The 26,255-nt window shown below is 32.1% G+C and overlaps 1 protein-coding gene and 1 pseudogene across 1 annotated transcript in view; both read left to right on the top strand.

Annotated features, from left to right (window-relative positions):
* LOC134726177 (glycoprotein 3-alpha-L-fucosyltransferase A-like) overlaps nucleotides 1–7,034 on the top strand; it is a 28,858-nt gene extending 21,824 nt beyond the window's left edge. The window contains exon 2 of the mRNA XM_063590577.1: nucleotides 5,887–7,034. Within this exon, the coding sequence (XP_063446647.1) occupies nucleotides 5,887–7,034 (1,148 nt within the window). The remainder of the gene's footprint in view (nucleotides 1–5,886) is intronic.
* Nucleotides 7,035–7,443: 409 nt separating this feature from the next.
* On the top strand, nucleotides 7,444–26,223 carry LOC134726175 (uncharacterized; annotated as a pseudogene).
* Nucleotides 26,224–26,255: the final 32 nt, after the last annotated feature.

The following is a 26,255-nucleotide window of genomic DNA, read 5'->3' as shown; positions in this document are numbered from 1 at the left end:
ATAAGTAAGATTGACTAGAGTGCGTATTGTTTTACATTTTAAATATCTTTTAATAACTTCACTTTAATTTTATTGCCATATAAATCATTTTAAAAAAGATTTGTGACATAAACATACATTTTTTGTACATAAAGGTAACGTATGAACAATATGTATATGAATTCAAACGTACACAAAAAAAAAGACAAAAACAAAACCACAGGATAACCTATAAAACGTAACTATATATATAAGTAAAAAAGCAAACAATCTATTTATATACTTATATAAAGAAATCAAGAGTACACTGTCCTCAGTTCTTTAAGTATTTCCCTTGTCCCCCTCATAACCAATGACCATAACAGGACAAGATCGATTTCAAAAGGAATATATATTACATTGTTATAAACTATAAAATGACAATAAAAAAAGTCTTTAAAATCTAATTTTTAAATAAAAATTGAAAAACCAGAAATGAACGTCCAATTTTGTTTTTAAACGCCCGCCCGAGTACAGTTTTATCGTTTTTGACAAAACATAAATATTGATTTTAATAAAACACTGATAACGGAAGAAGTTTGAGATCAATGTACACTCAAAACATGTAATATCCTATCTTTTGATATAATCAGTCATTGTAACATGTCGCTAGTGTTTAAGTGACTAACAAGAAAGAGGTTTCATTTAGGTACATTAATACGGTTTTATCTTGATCAAACGGTTTTACTTATAAAACTGAGAATATGCAGTTTGTTGTCGTTTGTTTATGTAATATATACGTGTTTCTCGTTTCTCGTTTTGTTTATATAGATTAGACCGTTGGTTTTCCCGTTTGAATGGTTTTACACTAGTAATTTTGGGGTCCTTTAAAGCTTGTTGTTCGGTGTGAGCCAAGGCTCCGTGTTGAAGGCCATACATTGACCTATAATGATTTACTTTTTAAATTGTTATTTGGATGGAGAGTTGTCTCATTGGTACTCACACCACATCTTCCTATATCAATTTAGAGAAAATGTTATAACTTGTCATTATTTACATCTTATTTTCGCTTGGGTTGAATTGAAGAGATAACGACACGACATAATGAAATTGAAAACGGCAATATTATATTAGGACAACAAATTCAATTTATATAAATTTCATATCGTGTATATGAGGACCTGAATGGGGGTCCTGCATTATGTTATTTATAAGCAACATTTTTAAGATCAGATGTTGGGTTTTTTTAGTACATTTTGTCCATATTTTCTATGTTTGAACTGCCCATAAGTCTGTATATTTTTTTAATTTTTGGTCTATGATTTCTACCCTTTATCTTTTTGCCCATTTTCTGTAATATTGATCCAATATTCACTATATTGTAAACCCCCATATAGATCCTCCTAAAATGTAAAAATGATTCGGTTTTGGTTTGAAATGTTATATTATTGATAACTGTTTATTGACAGCATGTTATGAAGACGCGTTGGACAGTTCATTAAACAAAACCTAACGACAAATTGAATTGGGCAAGTTCAGTCAGAAATATTTCATGTAAATTTGACTTTCATGATATATGGCCAAAGCGTATCTAATGGGGTATATTTATACACGACCTAAATAAAAAAAAGGAAAAATAAGTAAAATATAAATAAGTTTTGAAGCTCCCTTTCTATATACATGTATCTTTTTTAAGCGGACAAAGGCTGACTTTGACTTTAACCTTATATATATATAATTATATATATATGCATTGTTAATATTATTTGTGTCTCAAAAGAAAAGAACCTAGAATATACTTGATTATAGTAAATTACCTTTTAAGTATTTGAAATCTTATGTGAAACGAAAACAATTCGTGTCATGGGGCAAGACATTTTATCCTTTATCGTAGAGAAACACAAACATCTTCCAAACATTCCTTATACTCACCTAAGTACACGCTTAACTTCAAGTAATGTATATCGATTTTAATGAAACATATGATAGTGTGGTACAAATATGTTCAAATAATTATTTTACTTAGATAGACCAGTTTATAAAATAAGTCTTGTATACTTGTATGACATTATAATTAAACCATTTCTCTGACGTCAGAACTACTTTATTGTTCTAACTATTAGTTTTACAAATCCACTGACTTCTGTATAAACTGAAGTTAACTTATACACTTGCCAATGGCGATCTCTTTACCTCTCCAGTATGGATTATTTGCCACTGAACGTTATGCATTCAACAATCAAGCAACCAATCGTCATTCAGCCGTTTGGACGTCAGAGTAATCTCAGACTAGTACAAAGTATGTCTATTTTTTCTCTTCATTCTAAGACCCGTTTTTACTATCAAAGTTTTTTTAATGGATTGTTTTAAGTGACAACCGTCAAAGAAAACTTCTAACAAAACCTTTAACGGACTTGGATGGAATACAATATCATTCTCTTTCTCTCGAACATGGTTGGACTTGGACCTAGTCCTATAACAGATGACTTCGCATTCTTATTCAATTTTTAACGTTTTATACTGATGCTTTCATTCTTATTTTGTTTTAATGCGAAGTCCTCGAGTGGCACATAGATATTAGAAAAAAATATCAGAACAGAAAATAGAAATAGTAAAAATAGTAATGTTATTAGAGGACTAAACTTGGACCAGGAGGAAGGGAATTGTCTACTCACAGTTCTCTTTTTTTTCATCAAGTTTTTCATATAAAAAAACCATTGATAGTGGCAGCAGCTGCAAAAGCATTTGCCAAGCATGTTTTCATTAGTCAAGAGGTTCGAAGACGATCAGATACCGTCGTAGTTCTGACCATAAACGATGCCAACTAGCGATCCGCCGGGACGTCTATTGGCGCCATGTCCGGGTACCTAGGTCCTCCTGGACGGGGCCTCTACCAGAGCGGTTGTCAGGCCTTTACCGGCACCTGGCGTCGTGCCTCAGATGTATTCGACCAATTAACTTTGAAAGTTACAACATGTTTTTTGTTGTATGCATTTGTTTGTTGATTTTTAGCTCGTTTGGTATAAATTGCCAAGAGAGCATTTCTCATCACTTAGCGTATGTCTTCCGTCATCGTTATCTTTTACAAAAATCTTCTTCTCTGAAACTACTGGACCCAATTCAAACAGTTTTACAATAGACATTTATCATTTAACCGATTTTTGACACCGTCGACAAATTTAAATTTAAAAATACATGCAATATTGCAAATAAATATACTGTATAAGGCAAACAATATAAATGTCGTTGATACATGTATTTATGCATGTCAACCTCCTTCTAGCGAGGGAAGATAATAGTATATTAGTGATCATGTTTTCTAGATACTTGTATCACGCGATCTAACATGTAGACTCCCAGTGGATTATATCTAGCTACAGATCACTCATGCATATGTACAAATATATATGATAATATCATATTGTAATTTACATAATTTAATTTTAATTAAGTTTTTAAAATCATCAAACTACGCATTTGTTTCGGTCGAACATTCAACAATTTTATGATTTAAAATAAATGATTTTTTTTTAGATCTTTTTCTATCGGTTTCTGTTTAATAGGTTGATTATCTTATATATCTAAATTATTGATAGATATGCTATAAAAATATTCGAAAATGTTACACAGAGACATGTCAGAATTTTATATTTTTGTTTTTGCTTACTGAAAAGTTATGAAATACATTAGATCTACATTTTCATATATAAAGGAGTTTTTCGAACTTATATATACTATATGTATTGAAGTCATGAGATCAGTAACTGCTAGTTCAAAGGGTACTTTTTGTTTGTTACCCTCGGCTACTGAAATCACCCCTAGTTTTTGGTGGGGTTCGTGTTGTTTATTTTTTGGTTTTCTATGTGTACTTTTTTTTTGTCTGTTTGTCTTTTTCATTTTTAGCCATGGCGTTGTCAGTTTGTTTTACATTTATGAGTTTGACTGTCCCTTTGGTATCTTTCGTCCCTCTTTTTTACTCTTTCTAACATCGGACTAGGATTGAGTTTTAGTGAGCGTATTGATGTGTGTGTTTTATTTCATATTCAATTTGACTAGGTTTATGAAGGAGGTTTAAAATCTCATAAAACACGTTAACAACCCATTTTTGCATCTGCCCGCATTACAAAGGAAATGCATTAGACATTTTATAAACAGCAACAGAAGCAAACATAACCATGTTATTTGTTTTCACCAGTGTATTAAGAAAGCAAACATGCCTCTCCTCCACAAAGATACGTGTTCAGCGTATTCAGTAATTTCAACATCACTCAATTTTTTGGACGAATGAATACAATTATACATACTATTATGACATTTAGAATCTCAAAGATAAACTGCACTTAGTATAATAATTATGTCATTTACATACCAGGAAAAACATAATCTACCGGGAAATGCTTAAATATCTAGTTCATTTTAACAGGAAGAATTTGTGTCCTTTAACATTAAAGTTATAAATAAATAAACAAAACATTGTATTTGTATGAATGAGAATAGAGTGTAGTTTAAAACACACATATTCCTATTAAGGTATGTTTTTTTACGTTTTAATTGACATTCGTGTTGATTCAAAAATCAAATCATATTACTGTATTGTATACTTGGGTGTTACATACATGACCATTAACCTTAAAACCGTTGTCCGTTTCATGACACTCAGTAAAATATTTTAATATTAACTATGATTTTACAATGAGTGCATTTGTTCGGCTGGAATGTGTTTTTTCTATATTCTAAACCAGTTTCATGTTACATATATGATCTGCTTGGTGATTTGTACCGTTGCAGTATTAAATGACGATCCATGCATTGTCCAGAACATAAATCGTATTGTTCACACCACGGATCAGAGATCGGAGGGTCTTGAGGGGAGGGTTATATGTGCTTGTCGAGCATAGAGGCTTTCATATCTTATTGCATTAAAAGTGCTTGCGATAAGATAAGTTCACCGAACAGTACACATTATTGTTAATTGGCCAACTAAAGACCGACTCCGGGTGTGTAATTTTTTTTTCGCTGTGTTGAAGACTATTTGGCGGCCCTTTTTTGCCTTTTGGTCTCTAAGACACATTTCCAATTTCAATTCTCAATGTTATGGTTGTGGAATGTATTTCATCTCTGATTTGTACACTTTATTAAATATTATATGTAGGCAATAATGGTCATTCTTTTCCAGGGATTCTAAAAATAGATCGTGCTCTTTTTTTGTCTTAACTAAATTTGGTAAATTCTAAAACAGATCAAGCTATTCACGCGATGGAAATAAAGAACAAAACTGTTTTGCAAATGTATAAATAGAACAGAATTTGAGGAACTGGTTTCATGAATTTAATACAATGAGATGTGATATGATTGCCGATAAGACAAATACCAAACATACTACTCAAAATGATGACGTCACTGTTCGGCTTTCAACAATGAGCAAAATCTATACAATATAGTCGACTATAAAAGGCCCAAATTGACAAAATGGGAAACGATTCAAAATCAAATATGTATGCCCTGATTTTTGACAATACATTAATGAAACAATAAAATTATACAGTCCCCAAGCAACGACAAATAATGAAGTTCAGACCCCCGACTTGGGACATGTATAGGAACACACATGTTTATGAGCACTTATACCACCCTAGTTAATCTGGACCAATGGCGTAAAGCACAACTAAACGCATCAAATCGAAACGAAACCACAAAAACAACAAACGCAAAATGAATCGATAATCTCAGTCAATAAAACTAGTGCAAAGCCAAAAACAACTAATAAAGTCATGTAGCCTTTTAAACATTACCAAACTTATAATCCGGGACAGATAATGAATTCAAAGCACAGTGACTATTCGTGTATTTTCTGGATTTTCCGAATTTCATGAACCATATTTCTTATATAATAATAAGTATATTTAATAACTTATTTTCATGTTGCAGGTATTCATATGAAGAAGAAACTTTTTATTTACTGTTTCATAATTTTTATCGGTGCAGTACTAGTGCTGCTAGAACAACGGCAAATTATCACAAGTTTGCGTCCAGATCCTCAAACAGTATCTTATTTCCGATCATTCTTTGCGGAATCAAGTAACATGAGTGAACATGCTGTATTAACTTTAATCCAAAACAAAACTAAGCCAGACATACATATTCTGTGGTATGCAAAGCAACCCTATTTCAAAGGAAGTTTTAATTTCACCGAGTGTAGATATACAAATTGTATTTTGACTGAGGACAAGAAAAAGCTTAATACCAGCGAAGCAGTTTTATTTGCATATCGAGATATGTGGAGCAACGTTCCGGTAAAAAAAGATGGTCAAATTTGGGTGATTGTCAATATTGAAAGCCCTGCTTCAGATTCAGATTTAAGTCACGTGTGGGACAACAAGTTTGATTGGAGCATGACTTACAGACAGGACAGTGAAATTCTGTTGAACTATGAAACCTTTAGGAGGACGCAGCCTTTAGATAAAAATTACCACGAGATTTTTAAAAACAAAACTAAATTGGTTGCTTGGGCGGTAAGCAATTGCGGGTCAGGGGCAAAACGTCGCGAGTACGTCTCGGAGATGGAAAAATATATTAGTGTTGATATTTATGGACGATGTGGTAAAGCCCCTTGTCCCGTAGAAGGTATGCCAGCCTGTCACGAACTTTTGTCTCAAAATTATAAATTTTACTTAGGATTTGAAAATAGTTTGTGCAAAGATTATGTAACCGAGAAAGTTTTCCACACCTTTCTAGACAATAGTAATGCAATATATGTAGCCAGAACAGCTCCGAATGTAAAATCGATTCTACCTCCAAAAACTTATATAGATGTTTCAGATTTCGACAGTCCGAAACATCTGGCCGAATATTTATTAAAACTTGCATCTAATGAAAATGAATATATATCGTATCTAAAAGAAACTGATAAATATCATATAGACAATGAAAAAAATTATTGGAGAGCAATGTGTGATTTATGTGAATTAATGAATACATATAAAACGAGAAACCTGACATGGACTGGTAAAAATTATAACGACTGGTACCGTAAAGATGTGTGCATGTCTGACGATGAAATAACGATAAAAACATAAAATTAAATGAAAATTGTCTTCTGCTTTCTTCTATATCTTCCTCTTGATGATGAAAATTTCAATATATATATACAGGACCCTGAACCGCGCGGGTACTCGGAACCACGATGCTCGCGCTGAAGTGCGATTGTTTAACGCTGAAGTGCGTTTTTAATCACGCCGTAGTACGATGGTTTATACGCTGAAGTTCGATGATTTACACAAATTTTTAAAAAGTAGCTTTTCCTTTTTTTCATGAAGAACATCAACAGTTTTTAAAACATGCTGGATTGGAGGCCTTATTGCACATAACGTTGCAGTGAACATTCAATTTATACTGTATAAATAGCTCAGACAAAACAGAATTCGTTTATACAATCGTATCGAGATATTGACGCTACATACACAAAATACGTTGACATAAAAAAAAATGGGATGGTTGTTTGAAATGCTTCTTGGTTAGTCAGAACGAAACCTAATACGGGAAAAATTTATACGACTGCTGTTAATAAAAATACGTAATAAAGTAGATCGCAGATGCAGTACAAATATGTCAGAAAATAAAGCTCATCGCACCTCGACGCATACAATCGCACTTCAGTGTGACCATCTCACACCAGCGTCTTCATCGCAACCCCGAGTCCTTCATAAATTATATAAAATTTAAAAAAAATGCGGTATGACAAAGTGACGACGAAGTGGTCACTGCAAGGATTTCAATAAAAAGTAAAAGTAAAAAATATCAAACGAGAAAATTGATGGCCTGATTTATGTACAAACACATATGATATACAGCGACAAAAGACATGCATATACAGAATAAGGCTGAGTTAAACATGTTAGCTCTCCTCTAAATCATTGGAACGTTTTCAATGACTAAATTAGTAAAAATCTTTCACATAAATTAATTGAATCAAATAAAATAGACACTTAAGTGATTAAAAATGGTCAACATCTTTCGTCAGATGAACCTGAAATTTGAGGCCAAAATCGGTCCTTACCGGACCTACTCCATTAGTGTCTAATTCGGTAGGTCACATTTATGAAAGGGAAGGGAATTGTAGTTCGATAACTTCGATAAACATCACGATAATCGTTTTCTTCAAGTTGACAGAAATCTAATCCCGATTCTTCAGACTTTAATATCCATACCTTTGTCTAACTCTACATTTGATCGTGCAAATACGATAACATCGTTTCGATCTTATCAATTATTAATGAGGTCATGCAATGTTATCACGACTGGCATACAGTGTCTTTGTGGTTGTTAGTTCTCAAACACTTCCCGAAAACAAGGTGAGTGTATATCAATCTTTACAATTGTCTCTCAGTTATTGATTAACATCAGCAGATAGTTAATGTATATTTAGAGCACAAATTGATATCAAAAGCAAGAGGACATCCCAGGTGCGATCAAATTTCATATATCAAAAAGAAAGAAAAAAAAACTATGAACAAAGACGAAGCCACACATAATATAAGTCCAAAAACTATACACTGCAAATGAGTAACTCCAACTTAAAGAAGGGCGTTACAAAAATACTTCTAGTGGCAAGTATCTCATGCAAATTTATAATCATGACATTTTCAAAGTACATGTAACAACTCTTACATTTACAATAGGAAGTATTGCAAATAAGGTAAACTATATCCTGTTTTCCGGTACTACAATCATTGATGATAATCCAGATATAGCTAATAGCCATTCTCATGAGGCTTTTATATTGGGATAATTATATGTGTAACATACTGAATATTGCGATCGAAAACCAGTATTTAGGTACACTACGAAATATTTCCTCCCAAAGTCAACCTACTGAATCCTACGGGCCGTGTTTATACATCCACATTTCTCCAATGAAAAAAAAATCATTTGTAGAGCAAATGCATATCTGATGTTTTTAAGTTTAAAGTTTAAATATTGAATTTTCGGGTGAAAAAATGTGGAGAAAAAAAATATTTGTTTAAAGTGAAAAAATATAAGGAAATGTGGTATGAGTGCTAATGAGACAACTCTCAATATAAGAGAGTTAAGTATTTTTGTGATTTTATTTTTTGTAAGAAGGCTTTTAAAATGTGGAGAAAAAAAATATTTGTTTAAAGTGAAAAAATATAAGGAAATGTGGTATGAGTGCTAATGAGACAACTCTCAATATAAATTACAAATTATAAAAGTAAACCTTTGACCGAAATGAACGGTAGGAAAGAAAAATAAGCCTACGTCATTTGAGACTCGTCATTTATACTCGATTCAAATCCTACCATTGGCCAGCTGACCATAAATGTTTTGGGATCCTATGGGTTAAATTTAAACAAATATAATTTTTATGAAAAAAAAATAATTATACAAATTATAATTACAATTAGTTGGATAAAGTAAATAAGCGAACATTTGGAATTTAACATTAATTTAATTTAATTTTATATCCGTGAATCCTATTGTGTTACTCTGGCTCAAGGTGATACTTGCTTCCACAAGGAACGTCATATTTTTTTTTTACATTTACATGATTGTTTTTTTTTCATGCATGCTCCGTTGCAAATAATTAACCTCTCACATAATGTACATACATATGTAGGACTCTAAAGTGCGATGGGGACGCTAAAGTGCGATGGTCACGCTAAAGTGCGATGGTGTCCGCTAAAGTGCGATGCATCCACACGCTAAAGTGCGATGGTCCGCGAAAGTATAGACGTAAGAAACGTAGCTTGATTATGACGTTAACAGTCGTTTATACAAACCAAAAACATGCCGGAAGATAGATTAAATATTTTATTAACAATGTTTACATCAAATGCCCATGACTTACTAGTAATTGATTTAAACTTAACGTTCGTTGTCGGCTGCAGCGCAATGTTTATTATTTTCGAGTGCTGGAAGAAGGACTTGTATTCTACAGTCAACAATTTTACTATATACAGACAAAACAGTATACGCATACTTATCCTGCTTCTATTAGAAGCAAATGGATATATTTGAATCATTGTTTATGTGGCAGTTTACTTTGTGATCCCCGTTAAAATGCTGTCGATTTTAATAAAAGTAACGTCCGACGGTAAAATAGACATACATGTTTTCATGCGTGAATTATAAATTGTCTTTGTAACAATGACACCAAAGTACTTTAGCGAACAAACAACCATCGCACTTTAGCATGATACACCATCGTACGCGTATACCATCGCACTTTAGCGTGACCATCGCACTTTAGAGTACCATCGCACTTTAGAGTCCTACATGTGTATGTAATGTTTACTTCCGATAACTTCAATTTCAATGAGCATTCTTGGCTGCAATTAATGAATTACTGACATACTTAATACAGGAGATTAACAGATTTTAAAAATAAGCATGATTCTTTTAATAGTTGAAATATTAGGTTTTTATTAAAGTTACTAATCTATTGAACTTTTTATATTAATTTGAGATATAAATTATGTTGAACTGTTATATACATTTGTATGTAATAAACTGGACCAACTTCTTAATATTAGTCAGACCGTATGCGTATTTTGAAAAACGGGTTCGGTCCAAATACTCATACGGTCTGGAACGTACACATTAGAAACAGAAACCTTCGACAAGATTAAATCTGAAATATATCTAAAGATAATTATGATGTATGTACTTGTATGAATTTTGATACAATATTGTCTTAGCTCTTGATTTTTGTTTTTTCAATCTATAGCCAAAGCATACATTGTATATGTATCAATTGTTGTTATACATTTTGTATATCGACAAAGTTCTAATGTCGACCAAATGCATAATTCAGCAAATGAATAGGGAGTAATGACAACCCTATAGGGCAAACAATACAGTTTTGATCCTGTATTTACAAGTTCGTTAAAATTTGCATATAGGCTATTGTTTACCTGATTAAATCAAATATGTAATAAAAAATATACCTTCATGCGCTACTTTTTGAGTAAAATGAGGTCGAAATTTTGTATATTTGCTCAAAATTCAGATCTGTGGCCGTAATTTCTTTTCGAAAGACAGACATAACCTTTTTGTTATACAAGATAAACACAAATTGTTTTTTGTTAAATAATCTGTAATTTCTGTATTTTATAAGTATCATAAAACATGATGATAATGCATTTTTTATTCAGAAATAACTCTTATTAATCAAATATTCATGAATTGAGGAAAATACGTCATGTTTTGCTGCATGTTTATCAAAATTTAAAAAAATCCTCTATTTTCAGTTTTATGAAATTTGGGTCACATAAACTATAAACTCGTTTTCAAATTAAATCAGTTTGAATGATAAAAATCAGTCGAAAAATGCATCTTTTCCAGATACAAACATGTATGTCATAGTTTGACGTCGCGAAAATAACAGTTTACGTTAGCAACGTCATTACCTCCCCTGTCACTGTATTTATTTGATGAAATGTCAGCGAAAGTAACTTGGTTAACGTTTTTGGCTATCGTTTCAATGGTATTCAGCTTTTACATTAGAATCGTGTGTTATGTAAGCGTACAAATTTAGGAATTGGCATTCAAATCTGTGTCAAAGTCCTAATTGACTTGCTAATTTTATATTATGTAAAAGTTATAATAAAAATAAAATTGAGAATGGAAATAGGGAACGTGTCAAAGAGACAACAACCCGACCATAGAAAAAAACAACAGCAGAAGGTCACCAACAGGACTTCAATGTAGCGAGAAATTCCCGCACCCGAAGGCGTCCTTCAGCTAGCCCCTTAACAAATAATATACTAGTTCAGTGATAATGAACGCCAAACTAATTTCCAAATTGTACGCAAGAAACTAAATTAAAATAATACAAGACTAACAAAGGCCAGTGTACTTAAACCTGTTTATCAATCACTGCGATCGGCATATATAACAATTTCTGAATTTATGGTCTTAAGTTGTCTATTCCTTGTTTTGTGTGAATAATTGCGCCATCGCGTTGTCACGTTTAGAATAATGTCATAGAACTAGTCTTACATGTTCTAGAATCTCCAGTAAAGTTGTTAATGACGGATTCTTTATGTCTGATGACGGCAAAGTGAAAAATGTAAACCATCGAAAGCGCAACATGTGTTTTGTTAATAAAAGTATAACATGAAAATAAAAAATAATTCAGTAGTATTTAAAAAAAATGAACGATAAAACAATTCCTAGCAAGGAATCATTACATGCAGGTTCAATAATATGTTTGTAAACTAGTATCCTACATGTAAGGGTTAAATGTTCAAACCATATAGTTCATATATGTATCATTATATGATAATATTGAAAAAAATTGTAGGTGATGGTGACATGCTCATTCGTCCATATGCCTTCATGGCTGGATCTGGTAAATATATAGATTTAACTATCTGAGTATAATTTCATATTTTTTTTTATACTAAATGCAAGATCCTAACAAAATTATGTCGTATACTTTGGGTGGTGCAAAATACATGTACATGATATATACATCATTTGATATCAAATCTGAATTCTCCGAAGCCGTCGAGCCTGTAATCTTGTGGTTAATATCGTTGGATGCGGTCTGAAGTGTAATAACTAGTAGTATAAACCCGTTCAGATTCGAAACCTTTTACATTTTTCCTACAAGATCATATGCTATGATTTTTATTCATTGTTGAACGCCCAACTGTGTTAAATCTCCTTATTTTCAATTGTTTTCATAATATATTTATATTTAGCTCATGATTAAAAATTTCAAAAAAAATATCGTGATAATTTACATCTTAACATCGACTTATACATGTTATATTTCTTTTTCATATACTTGCGCTTTTATTTTATCATGAACATGTTGTTAATTTTTTTCTAATTAGGGCATTCATCTCCGAAACATCTGGTAGTCTGAAAGGAATAAAAAAACCATAGAAACACTATATGCTAGACAAGAACAAAAAGAAGAATGTTCGATGTTTGTAACCGGGTTTGTACTAACATGAGCAACATGACGGGTGCAACATGTAGAGCAGGATCATGCTTTTTTTTCGGAGCACATGAGAACGCCCCAATATTTGGTGGGGTTTTGTTGCTAGTCATTACTTTTCTATGATTTATTTGTGTACTTTAAACTTGTTGGTCTGTTTATCGTTTTTTTAGCCATTGTGTTGTCAGTTAATTTTCTATTTATTAGTTTAATTCTCCCTCGAGTATCTTTCATCCCTCTGTTAAATGCTTCCAACTTGATATTATACTCGTTACGTTGTTGATGTTGTTTCATTGACGTAAACTCGACATCCCCTTTCCAACTAATATTAATGTTTTTCGGAATTTAAATTATTTAAAAAATACTTATCAAGTTTAAACATACCTGTGTAAGTTCATTTTCACAATAAATAATGATGTTTTGAAGAGAGCTACTCTAACTGAAACCTCTGTATATAATTATATATGATGTGACAGGGTTGTAAAATGATAATCATTCTTCTACAAAATAAAAAAAAAGTGAGTTTGTGTTCATGATATTCCCCTCAACAAGTTTGTTAGTTTTGTTATTTGACTGAATATGCTGTTTCTCCATTTTAAGCTCTCGATAGTGCTACAAAACCAAATGTTATTACCATTGCTGAGATAACTGTTTGTAACCGAGGGCGTAGCCGTTATGTTATGCCTCCAGCTTATTCGTCCGCTCACAAACTGAATGACGAGTTTGTAGCAGCATTTTGTTCTTTGCCAACATCATACGATCCGACGGTCTATAGTCAATATCTTAAAGACTGGGGAACGGTAAGGCTGCATTAAATTTATACTGCACCCGCGGGGAACGGTAACGGTTCTTTTGTGTGGATTTTCCCTAGTTTGGTAAAAAGAAAATGAGGTGATTCTCCGATGAAGAAAAGAAAACGAGTGGATTTACCAATTTAGAAAATAGATCAGTGGATTTCCAGATTTAAAAAGAAAAAAAAGGGGGATTCCCCAATTTAAAAAGAAAAAATAGACCCCCGAACTACCCCAATATTTAAAGCGATTTTACTTTCACTTTATTACTTTACTTTCATATTTTATTTCCTTCGGTAAGATATAAATGGCATTATGTTTCAGGAACAAAGAAAAGAAAGAAAACAACAAACAAACAAAAAACTAACTAAAAATGTTGCACGACACTTATAACAAAGGATAAAAGACGAATTCATGAGGTCAATTCCATGACTTAACATGTAAAATAAATGCAAATAACGAGATTAGATAGCTTACAACTCGAATTATCTTATTCGTTAACATTTCAGCATGTAATCGTTGAAGTTGAAACTGGGACAAGGTCCGTCAGTCAGTATGAAATTCCCGCAACTAGAGTTGCAGAAGAACTATTCAAGGTAACGTATTTGCAGTTTGATTTTAGAGTATTACGGGCTTTATTGACAGATAATGATTATTTTTAAACATATAGAAGTACGATCAATAAATTAGTTCTATATTAATTGGATTTTAAGTAAAACAGCATTCATCCGACAAAAGGATTAGGTGCAGTAAGACCCATTTTGGCCCCAAAATATAGCAGTTTTACAAAATTGTGAAAATGTAATCTTTTAACTGGAAAGTAAAATGCTTCTGCTTCATAAATATGGACTTTTTTGGCACTAAAATGTACATATATCGGATACTAGCAACCTTAAGTCATGCTAAATTACTTAAATCTTCACAACTTTAGCATTTTAGTTAAATATTAGACGGTTTCTGTCTTAAATGAAAGTGGCCGCATTCGTGTTCATTCCAAATATTAAAATGCAAGTTGTACATAACATATATAAAGGTTGAGGATGAACACGGATGCGGCCACTTTCATTTTTGACAAAACCCTTCTAAAAAGTGACGTTACAACCGGCCTTTGAAACTTTTGTTCAAACGTAGACCCCGAAGAGGAGCCAAAAATGAACTGATACTCATAAAAAACAAATTGAATCCATTTTATGGCTTGCTCAAGATATAAGCGAGGTAACAGGAGATTTTATTTGTAAAAGTACACATAATACAAACAAATTATTATTTGTGCATTTGTGAACATGTTATTTGTATTAAAGTTGGCTGATTGTAGGATGAAGGTTTTTATTGTCATGTAAAGGATTCACTTATCACGAGTTACAGGATAACTACATTTTGTAAATTACATCCTAGTATAATCTACATGTCCGTCAGACAGGATTCACATGACCTCTACTTTGCCTCATTTTATGAATCTAGATTTAGTTTTGTGGTCAAGTCTGTTTTCGTCAAGCTTTATGATAATTCTGTTGACGTTATGATTGTTAGGTGTTCATTTTTGACTTCTGCAAGGTTTCAAATAATAGTGACCTCATTATCATGCATCATTTGGCAATGTTCGATTTATGTTGTTTGGCCTTTTATACCTGTATGCTATATCGTCACGGTATTTGGTTTATGGTGTACATGTCTATCTGCATGTTTCATATAATATATTCATATTATGACGTCAATTGTATTTGATATATTGAATAATAGTAAGATGTCTATGTCTGGCTGTCGGTCAGGGTTCATATACTTTCGAACTTACGTTCCAAATAAATTGACCAAACCTTACTTTTCCATTTGTCAGTTTCTAAGGTACTGTGAGGATCGGAACACTTATATATGGTGAACAAAATGTTTGTATATTTTGGTTTTAACGTTGTATACCCATAGTATTGACTAAACAGTGACGGTCTGCCTGAATGGTACTAGACTGTTCATTCTTATCAAAATGGTTACGTATTTCAACCTGTTGCAGGTATATAAAATGGTAAAAGAAATATTGGTAACTGTTTACTAGTATTACAATGTAAGTCTGGTCACGCATTATCTTTCACGATCAAAATAATGCTTTGCCTGATTTTTCACGATCAAGTTTGATGAAAATTCAACAAAATTCAAGGTTTTCGAAAACAAATAAACACTTTTAAGGAAAGAAAATACTTTTATTTTACTGTACTATCAGATACACAAAAGATTAAATTTCAAATATATCATGATATATTGAAATATGACCATTATAGGTATAAATAGCGTGTTTTTTTCTATTTTTTTCCCATAAACATGCATTGCGCCTTTTGTGATTTTTCGGAAAGTACTGCATATTATCTTTGTCTTATTTCACAGTAATGTTAAGGAAGTTGAACCATTTTGACAGACATATATTTTTGTTCGGATTTGTTCCGCGTTTTTTTTTACAGATTCTGACATAAATTTACATTAAAATTCTTTCACGATCCGGAACCAGAGCTTTCACGATCGTCTCGCAATACTTGACCACCGTTACATATTCTTTCACGATCATTTCACTCTTTAAACCGAAAGACACCCGTGAGGTATCGAATGTTTTTGTTTTGTTATATCAATTTCATTGCTTCGTTGTAAATACGACAAAAAAAACTCAACGTACATATGACCTTGTTTCGTATATTTGCTTGAATTTGGTCAATTAATTTCTAAAAATAGCAATCAGTAGAAACTTGTTTCAAATGACTTAAAGCATAAAAAATTGCGTTTCACAAAGTTTCGACCTTTATTCAAGACCGTACGATGACTCGTATTTATCTATAGGCTTTGGAAATCATTACCTTCTGTTTAATCTGAAAGTCAGAGAATTTGTTTCAGAAATATACCGATCCACCTTTATGGAAAGTCGAAATTGTAAAAGATGACGGAACTGTGGCTTATCTTAACACGTCCAGCATACCGACATCGGATTTCAAAACATTTACAATCGGAAACCAACCTTAACAGCTAAATGTTGGAAGGATGGGTATATCTGAACCCCTCGAGTTTCATTTAGTATCCATTGCACGATTCTTAAATAACGATTTCTGGATAAATGACAATATCCAGCATTTAGATAGCATGTGTTCCACTATGATGAACAAGAATTTTTCAATAATAAAGCAAAATCTGCTTAAAGCTTTGAATGAATATCCGTCTACCTATCGCATAATGTCAACACCGTCAGGTAACTAGAATATTGTTCGTCTTATTGTACACTCACTTTAACAAAAACTTCTAACCAGGAACAAATATATGACTGAAGCACGAATCTCTAACCTTGTATTTGCCGATACATGCTTTCGAATAATGATATATACTATTAGGTTATTTTCAAAAAACAGTGCTTGAGGTGTCTAACGACTACTATTTTTTTTAATGATTATAAATTAGAAAAACACGATCGTTACCATCGAAACACTTACTGACTGAGTTAAATGTTTTAACCTTTACATGATTTATAAAACATTACCAATTGTCAGAACAATGAATGATTTTGATTTTTTTTGGGGGGGGGGGGGGGGTGATTGTCATGTTTAGAGGAAGTTGAGTTTTTCATGGCTGGCATTGGTAGGTGCATTATGGCAGTTATGAATATAAGAAGATGTGGTTATTTAGTCAATGAGAAAACAGCGTAATGTCAAAGCTACCAAAAAAATACCATATATACATTTTGGGTTAAACATACTCTTCTATAAAACAATCACAAAGAATGTTGCAATTGTGAAAACAATTCAAATAAAACATGCGAGCTTATAAAATATAAATAACATGTTTATGTTTAAAGATTTGTGGACCTACGATAACAAAATGTGGATCCATTTAACACTTTTTGCAGAAATTTGTCTATTTTCAGAAATTACACACGTATTAATCGTGCCATTAATGTGGCCGACAGGAACATTTTCGTTATATCAACCAGTATCAGGATGCCCACATTCCAATAAAAGGTTTGAAACAGGGTGGAGATTTTATGATACCGAAGACGGAATAAGTAACAATTCGTGGTCTCAAGGTGATCATTTACCTGGTAAGCTTTTAAAAAAGAATTTCCATTAGATAGAATGTCTTTAAAGGTTTCGTCTCTGTTATTGAAACTTTTATTTGGAACACAAGATGCTAAAATGTAAATGGCAACAACTGAAGCATTTCTTAAATAATTGTGGATATTCGTGTCTCAATATTAAAATTAAATCCGTTGAATGCTTAATGATAAATATCTAAGTTTCGAAAAACAATCAAAGGTTGTAATTGTCTATGAAATAGACTTACTATGATGATGTCCATAACACCTTTTCTACCGTTTATTTGTACATGTTGTACTGTACTCCTGCTACGTAATGTTGTCATTTAAGCGATACTTTCAATTAATTGCTATACAAGCGGGCAGTTTTGCTAGCCATTTCATTGGTATGTCTTGTACCAAGTCAAGAATATGGTAGATTCTATCAAATAGTTGGTTCCATTGTATTGTTGAGTTTGCTTTAGATGGAGTTCAGTGCTTTGTTTACTCCTATCAGGTTTATTATAAACAATTGGCAAATCACACTTTTTTGTTGTTGTAAAAATCGCCATTTGAAAAAATAACACTTATACAGTGTTATCTGACAATGTTTGTCGAAAAATATAGTATTATTTTACATTCTGAACATGTTAGCTTGTCTCAGATTTTCCTTGTGTATAGTTGCTTTCAAATTATAGCTAATAGTAGCAGTTTATCCCTATGATATAGTTTTCCCTGCGTAGTCATAGTGTTTGCTCAAAGAGGGCAACGGATACCTGTTAAACGATATACCACACAAGATAGTGGTCATTAATTTTGGTTTTATTTGGGGCTGCAGTTTCAGAGAAAATTGTTTTTATAACAAACAACAAATACCAAGTAATGGTCCGACCAGCTAAAATAGAGTCAAAAGTAAAACTACTTAACGATCAGACCATTTAATGGTTAAACCATTTTTATTGCAACAAATTATAATAATTATTAATTATTATATAATAATATGAATATTTTAATGGTATATTTAAGGTGACACACTTCAAAAACAAAATTCTAAATTTCACTTCTGCACAAAGACGTCCGGAAATACAAGTGAATACCAGAGGAATTGGCCGGCTGGAAATTACTGCATTGTAAAGTATGGATCATGCCCTACCGGTACGTAGAGTGTTAAGAACAATTAAAACATTCTTCCATTTATTAAAAGTGGCGTGTGGAAACATTGGCGACACGAATCCAAACAAAACACTTTTCTAAAATGAACTGGAAAGGTGAGGATACTATGATTGAAGCTTTAAATTTTCTGCTAGATAACATTTATGTACGTTTCGGTAATACAGTGTATCGTCAGGTGGTAGGTATTCATATGTGCACCAACTGTGCCCCTTTAATAGCAGATTTATTTCTATATTGCTATGAATCCCAGTTTATGACCAAACTCAGTAAAGACCCATCATTGTTATGTTTGGTTGATGCATTAAAAAATACCTTTCGTTATCTAGATGATATTTTTTCGTTGAATAATCCAGAGTTCTAAATATACTTCAGAAATTTACCCAAAATAACTTACTTTAACTAAATCTAGCATAAACAGCAGCAGTTGTCCTTTTCTAGATTTAGACATTTCAATTTATAACGGGAAACTACAAAATAGACGATTGTTCATTTCCTATTGTTAATTTTCCTTTTTCAGACGGCTATGTGCCTTTGGATCCATCATACGGTGTTTATATATCCCAAATCGGTTTGCCCGTGTGTGTTCTGATGTCATAGATTTTAACGAACGTACTCAATGCATCACTGGGAAATTGTTGTGTCAGGGATTTCGATACCATAAATTACTGAAAACTTTTACTAAATTACTAAATTCTTTCATAGATACAAAGATTTGATAAGTAAATTTGGCTATACCTTTAGAAAACTTATTAAAAATGGTATTTCACATCCTACATTTTATGGTAATATTGTACTAAAAGCGAGAAAATCACTATGTGATCCGTGTAAACTCATCGAACCATGAAACAAACTTATAAGTAAGGGTTTCGGTACCAATATTGTAATTAAATCTCTGAATATGGTTTACATTGGCACTGATATCGATTATGTCATTAGCAAATTAAAACATAACTAAATTGTATCTTCTTTTGAGGCGGGACGTATAGAGACACAGACACGTTAATTTTTATCTCTCTAAAAGTCGCACCTCACTATCCTACTACATGTCGATACATTATTTTTGGCATTGCACAAGTCATGTCTTTTTTGACTGTTCATGACGTTAAAATACTAAATCCCTGGGATGTTTTTTAGTTGATTTTAGTCTCTGATGCATGTTTTTTTTTTATTATTAATTGTTTTTGGCTTTTAACTAGCTGTCAGTAACTGCGAGTACTCTCAAATCGCATTTTCTTGTTAATTCGACCTGTTGATACTATTTATAATGCTTTTTTTGCTATTCTATATTAATATGGATCTTGTCTATATACCAGCTTTGATTATTTGGAATATCTTTCAATTCTCACTTACTACATTTTTATAAACTTCAAGATTTTTCTGTATTTTTAAAACCGTTTTTCTTTTTCTTTTCTAAAGTTAATATTTTCGAAGGGTTAAATATTTCGCAGTGGTGTCTTACCATGACTTTGTTTGGACTTTTTTATCGTGTGTTTTTCTATGTTGTGATGTTATGCAATTTTCAGAAAAAAAGAGACGGTTTGGATCCATTAAAACGTTTAATCCCGCTGCAAATGTTTACACCTGTCCTAAGTCAGGAATCTGATTTACAGTAGTTGTCGATTGTTTATGTAATTTATACGTGTTTCTCGTTTCTCGTTGTTGAGCCTGCAACTTTTGTTGCAGAAAATCTACATAGGGATAGTGATCCGGCGGCGGCGGCGGCGGTGTTAGCTATCTTCTTAAAAGCTTTATATTTTAGAAAGTGGAAGACCTGGATGCTTCATACTTTGTATATAGATGTTACGAACTTTCCGTCAGTCACATGTCCATTATCCTTGACCCTATTTGCATGGTTCAGTGACTACTTGAAAAAAAAAGTTAAGAGTTTTTGTAATGTTAAACTCTCTCTTATTATAAGTAATAATATAACAATCTTTGGTATGTGAATACCTTGCAAGGTCCTCATCCCCGTCAGACAGTTTTCACTTGACCTCGACCTCATTTCATGGATCAGTGAACAAGGTTAAGTTTTGGTGGTCAAGTCCATATCTCAGATACTATAAGCGTCTAGTATATTCGGTGTATGGAAGCACTGTAAGGTGTACATATTTAACTGGCAGGTGTCATCTGACCTTGACCTCATTTTCATGGTTCAGTGGTTATAGTTAAGTTTTTGAGTTTTGGTCTGTTTTTCTTATACTGTATGCAATAGGTCTACTATAATTAGTGTATGCAATGATTGTAAGGTGTACATGTCTAGCTGGCAGGTGTCATCTGACCTTGACCTCGTTTTCATTGTTCAGTGGTCAAAGTTAAGTTTTTGACTTTTTTTTTCTAATACTATATGCAATAGGTCAACTATATTTGGTGTATGGAAATATTTTATAATCTATATATCAGTTTAAAATAGCTTTTCTATAACGAGAGGTAAATATACTAAATATATAAAATGTATAGTTACTATACCAACTCGAGTTGTTGGCACATGGCGTTTTCGCTTTAGATTTGTTACCTGTTTCCCAATATAAGACATATGCATTTCAAACACTATAAACATTTGCGCTTTAAATTTTGATAAACCTGTATGAAACTGACCTAAAATTTATGCTGTTTATCTTGAGTTATCTACATACATGAAGTTCTACTAATTTTAATCATCACGCAAATAACTCAAGTTATATCCGTGGATAGTTAGTTTGCCGTGACACAATCGTGAACACAGATCTAACGTTATAGACTAGCAAAGGAAAACATATATGTATAATAAATAAAATAAGAAGATAAATATGCCAAAATAATTTTTTATCATTGAACACTAGTAGGGGGCACTAGTCGGTCATTTACATTAAAACTCGTCATATTGACGAACAGGGATCTCAGTCAAGAATTTAGAAAAAGAAATAGATCTATATTTGATATTTTATTCACTGAGCTTAATATACCAAGCAAAAACTGACCTGTAATGACTATACTTGTCTATGTGTCTTTAAAATTATATATAAAGATTTTAATAGTTTAATTTAAACATATTTTATTTGTAAAAGTAGGAAGAGAGATTGGACACAAGTTATAACAACATTAGAGACGTCCTCTCCTTATATAAATATAAGCAGAAAGTACATTAGATAATGACGAAAAAACGTAGGAATGCATGTAATGCATACTACAAACTAAAATTAGAAATAAAAAGAAAAATATAATATTATAAGGAATGATAATGAAAAGTGAAGGGTTGTAAAGTTGAAATTTAGAATGTTAATCGATTGTTTTAAATTGTTATTCTGATATAAGATTGTACGGACTCAAACATGTCTCTGATATGCTGAAAAGAAAGGTCACCGTCACCAGCCAACAGAAGCTCGTACGTATGTCGGGTCTGTTGGTCCTTTCATTTTTAGCCATGGTGTGGTCTGTTTGTTTTCGATTTATGAGTTTGACTGTCCCTCTGGTATCTTTCGTCCCTCTTTAAATGTTATTCAATTCAATAGTAGTGGATTGGAAAAAGGATGTTCTAGTTATGTCCAGTATGTAACCAGGTACTACATTATTATAACTGTTTCGATTTTAATGTGGTATGAAAAAATGATTTTAACTCTTCCAGATCAAATCTGCTGGTCATAAGCCAAATAAAATAGGAGGAAAGTCATAAGAAGCAAATTTATAAAAGCGCAAATGTCCTATATAATAAACGCAAAGCGCATATCTGGTAATGTAAAACGCGCAAATGTCCTACAAATTGAAGCGCAAATGGCAATTAAGAGAAGCAAAAATTTCCTATTAATTTCCTTTTTTTGAGGGGGGTGTATCGTTCATGTTGTTAGTTGTTTCTAGATCTTTTATCGTTTTTGATGAATTTGGTCTCATCATTTTCTGAACTTTTCTATGTCTTTATCATACGTTTAAATGTTAAACATGCTCAACTGTGACAATCATCTTGAATATTCGAAAAAAAGTAGCAAAAGCTCGAATGTACCAGTGTTCAGCTAGCTGAAGTTTTGTCCTAGCCTAAGAAAGGAGTAGGTCCGGTAAGGACCGATTTTGGCCTCAAATTTCAGGTTCATCTTACGAAAGATTTTGACAACTTTTTAAACACTTAAGTGTCTATTTTATTTGAATGTATTAGTTTATGTGAAAGATTTCAACTGATTTTGTCATTAAAAACGATCCGATCAAATATGAAAAATCTACCAAATATACCGAAAAATGTCACTTTTCAGAGGGTTTTGGCCAAAAATGAGAGAGGCCGCATCCGTGTTCATCCTCAACCTTTTTATATGTTATGTATTATCATCAAACACAACTTACATTTTAAAAGTAAGGATAAACACGAATGCGACCACTTTCGTTTTACATGAAAACCGTCTAAAACTATACTAAAATGCTAGAAATGTGAAGATTTCAGTGATTTAGCTTGACTTTATGGTGCTAGTACCCGATATATGTACCATGTATTGTCAAAAACAGCCCATATTTATGTCTCAAAAATAACTAAACGTTTACATTTTCACAACTTTGTTTAACTGCTATATTTTGGGGCCAAAAAGGTGTCTTAATGGACCTTCTCCTTTAAATTCTGCTATTTATGGGCATTATATGTTGTAAAATTAATCCTCTTTTTTCATACCAAAACATTCACTGAGTCATCTGACTAACGAAGGGAATTAGAAATGTTATCAAGGAACATTTGATGGTCTCTATATATCCAATGATAGCATAGTGAAAAACATTTTTTTTAATGTCTGTGTGCTTAATCTCTGGTAGATACTGAGATTGTCAGACTGATACATTGTAACTAAGTTCGTGATTTAAATTGTATTATTAAAAAATAATTAATGATACAATATTATTATTTCTATTAAAGGTTTTGATGAAGGCTACATTCACTGGGATGATGAGAATTCCGGTAACGGTAACGCAGTAAATGGTATCTTACCATACGGAACATATAGTTCTGACACAGATATCTATTTTTGCTGCAGGTAAAAGATTACAAGAGTTAGATTATTAAAAGATTATTTAAAACATGCAAAAAAGTATACAATTGTTTGTTTAAGAAATAATTCATGGAAGCCATAGATTTGTTGGAAATTTACACATGGCCTGGGCCGTGATATTCGAATTTTATCCTGAGCGTTAGCGAGGGATAAAATTAACGAATATCACGGCCCAGGCCATGTGTAAATTTACAACAAATCTATGGCTTCCATGAATTATTTCGATTCTAATAGGACAAATAAGTTAATTTAAATACTGAAGCGAGGGTTGGTATGCCGTGTGTGGAGCTATTCTTGTTTACTCCTTGTTGGATAAAGCTCAAATATTCTCATACAGCTATAACTTGCATTAATTATCTCGTTAATAACCGCTAGAAAAAATATGTTTAATTCTCAATCCCAATATTTCCGATTATTAATTTACATGTTTTCTCGTAAGCTACCGTCAAATCCAAAATTGACATTTCGTAAAGAAGGAGCTGCCATGTTGACTCGCTGAATCAAAGGCAATAGAATAGAAAACCTCAGAATTCCATTTTAATACAATATTATACGAACTTCGTTGGTTACAAAAAAGTTTTTATTCTTGTGATATTGACTAAATATTGTTTTTATACTGCAACTTAAATTAGTATATTGATATTTTTTTAAATCGTAACATAAATATCAAGCTTATTTGCATCCCTTAATGAACCCCTCATTGTAGAGAAAGTGTTCCATGATGAAATTGACATTGCACAAAATATACAGTGTTACTATATTTAGGAAATAAACAAAACTAGTTGCAATACATTAATTCTTTTTATTATGCATCTGAATAAGAATAAAAGTTCTGTAATGTTTTTTGTTTAATTAAAATTATTAATATAATAAATTTGGCAAAACGTTTGCAATGTAGGTTCAAATACATGTGGATTTACGTGGGAGGTATATTGTAACATCCATTATTATGTATATCTCTGAGTCTGCGCTAAGTATAGATATATCGAGAATTTTCACACAGTGTTGTTTACAAAGCGAAAGAAGCACGTCATATTAGAATATGAAATAATATGTATTTCTTTATATTCTAAATTGTTTTAATTTGTTTGTAACTGTAAATGGGTGTCAATTAGCAGGATGTTTTGTGAGGTGTATTTATTTTTTAACGTTTTCACATTGTTACATTGGATGTCACCTTGAGAGGTCAAAATGATGTTATGTTGCCGAAGAAATTTCTGCACACGTCCCTAACGCTTTTGACTGATAACCAAACGTATTTCGTATAAATACGTGGATATTGTTGAATTCAATACAACATTCCTATCTGTTGTTTTCAATTTAGTTTTAAATAAATGCTCATGAAAATATTTTTAAGAAAAAAATTAAAATAATTAAAAAATGTTTAGTTGTGAGGAATATATATATATAATTATATAAGTAAAAAAATATTAGTTATTTTGTAAACGTTCCGAAAAATTGTGTTTGCATTTATTGCATGTGTATGAAATAATTGTACGAGGTACATATATGTCATGCAAGTATCCTATAATCGCCTGTCATTTATTCATCATTCAACATAACTTGTGGTCACCCGTTGTTCAGTACCTCAGTACTTTGATGTGACTTATTACTTTGCTTCGCGATTTAAAAGAGGGACAAAAGATACAAAAGGGACAGTTAAACTAAAGCTTTTAGATCACAGCATGTGTAAATAATTACTTAAAGTCTTAAACAACTGCTATCAATATGTTCTGGTTTGTTTTTTAAAGATTCTATTGGCTTGATTGTTTTATTAAATTGGAAACCATTAAGGAACTAGAGACAAACTTATAAATGGAAGTTCGGACACTATAGGGAAAACGCTCACCTTACCTATGTCATTTGGTTTTTTAATGATAGTTGTCTCATTAGCATTTGCAAAATTTAAAGGGTGTATTAATGGGTAACTCTCGCTGTGTACTTCCGCTGATTATGATGTCGCAAATATCAATTGTCTAGTTTCTAACAAAAATATAAATAAATACGAAGATAAATATTAAATTGTGTTGATTTCATATCATTTACAGAAGTGATGGACATACTGTCAACAAGATATTTCTACCTATAGACAAACCATTTTATTTAATGAGGTACACCAGCGGATGTCAACAAGTCTATGGCATGATAGTTCATGAAGAATATTTTCATTTTAATGACGAAAAGGATAGCAACAAGGACAGTTGCCATGGAGACCATCCATATGACACTAACTGTAACAAAGATCACACTTTACATTTTTGTTACTACGAGGTTGATAGTCAAGGTTTATATGCCTTTGGCTGAACCTCTATGACTCCAATGACAAACAGTTACAG

Source organism: Mytilus trossulus, chromosome 7, assembly GCF_036588685.1.
Source record: "Mytilus trossulus isolate FHL-02 chromosome 7, PNRI_Mtr1.1.1.hap1, whole genome shotgun sequence".
Lineage (NCBI taxonomy): Eukaryota > Metazoa > Mollusca > Bivalvia > Mytilida > Mytilidae > Mytilus > Mytilus trossulus.
Note: the sequence above shows the minus strand (reverse complement) of the source record. Positions and strands in the feature narration are given on the sequence as shown.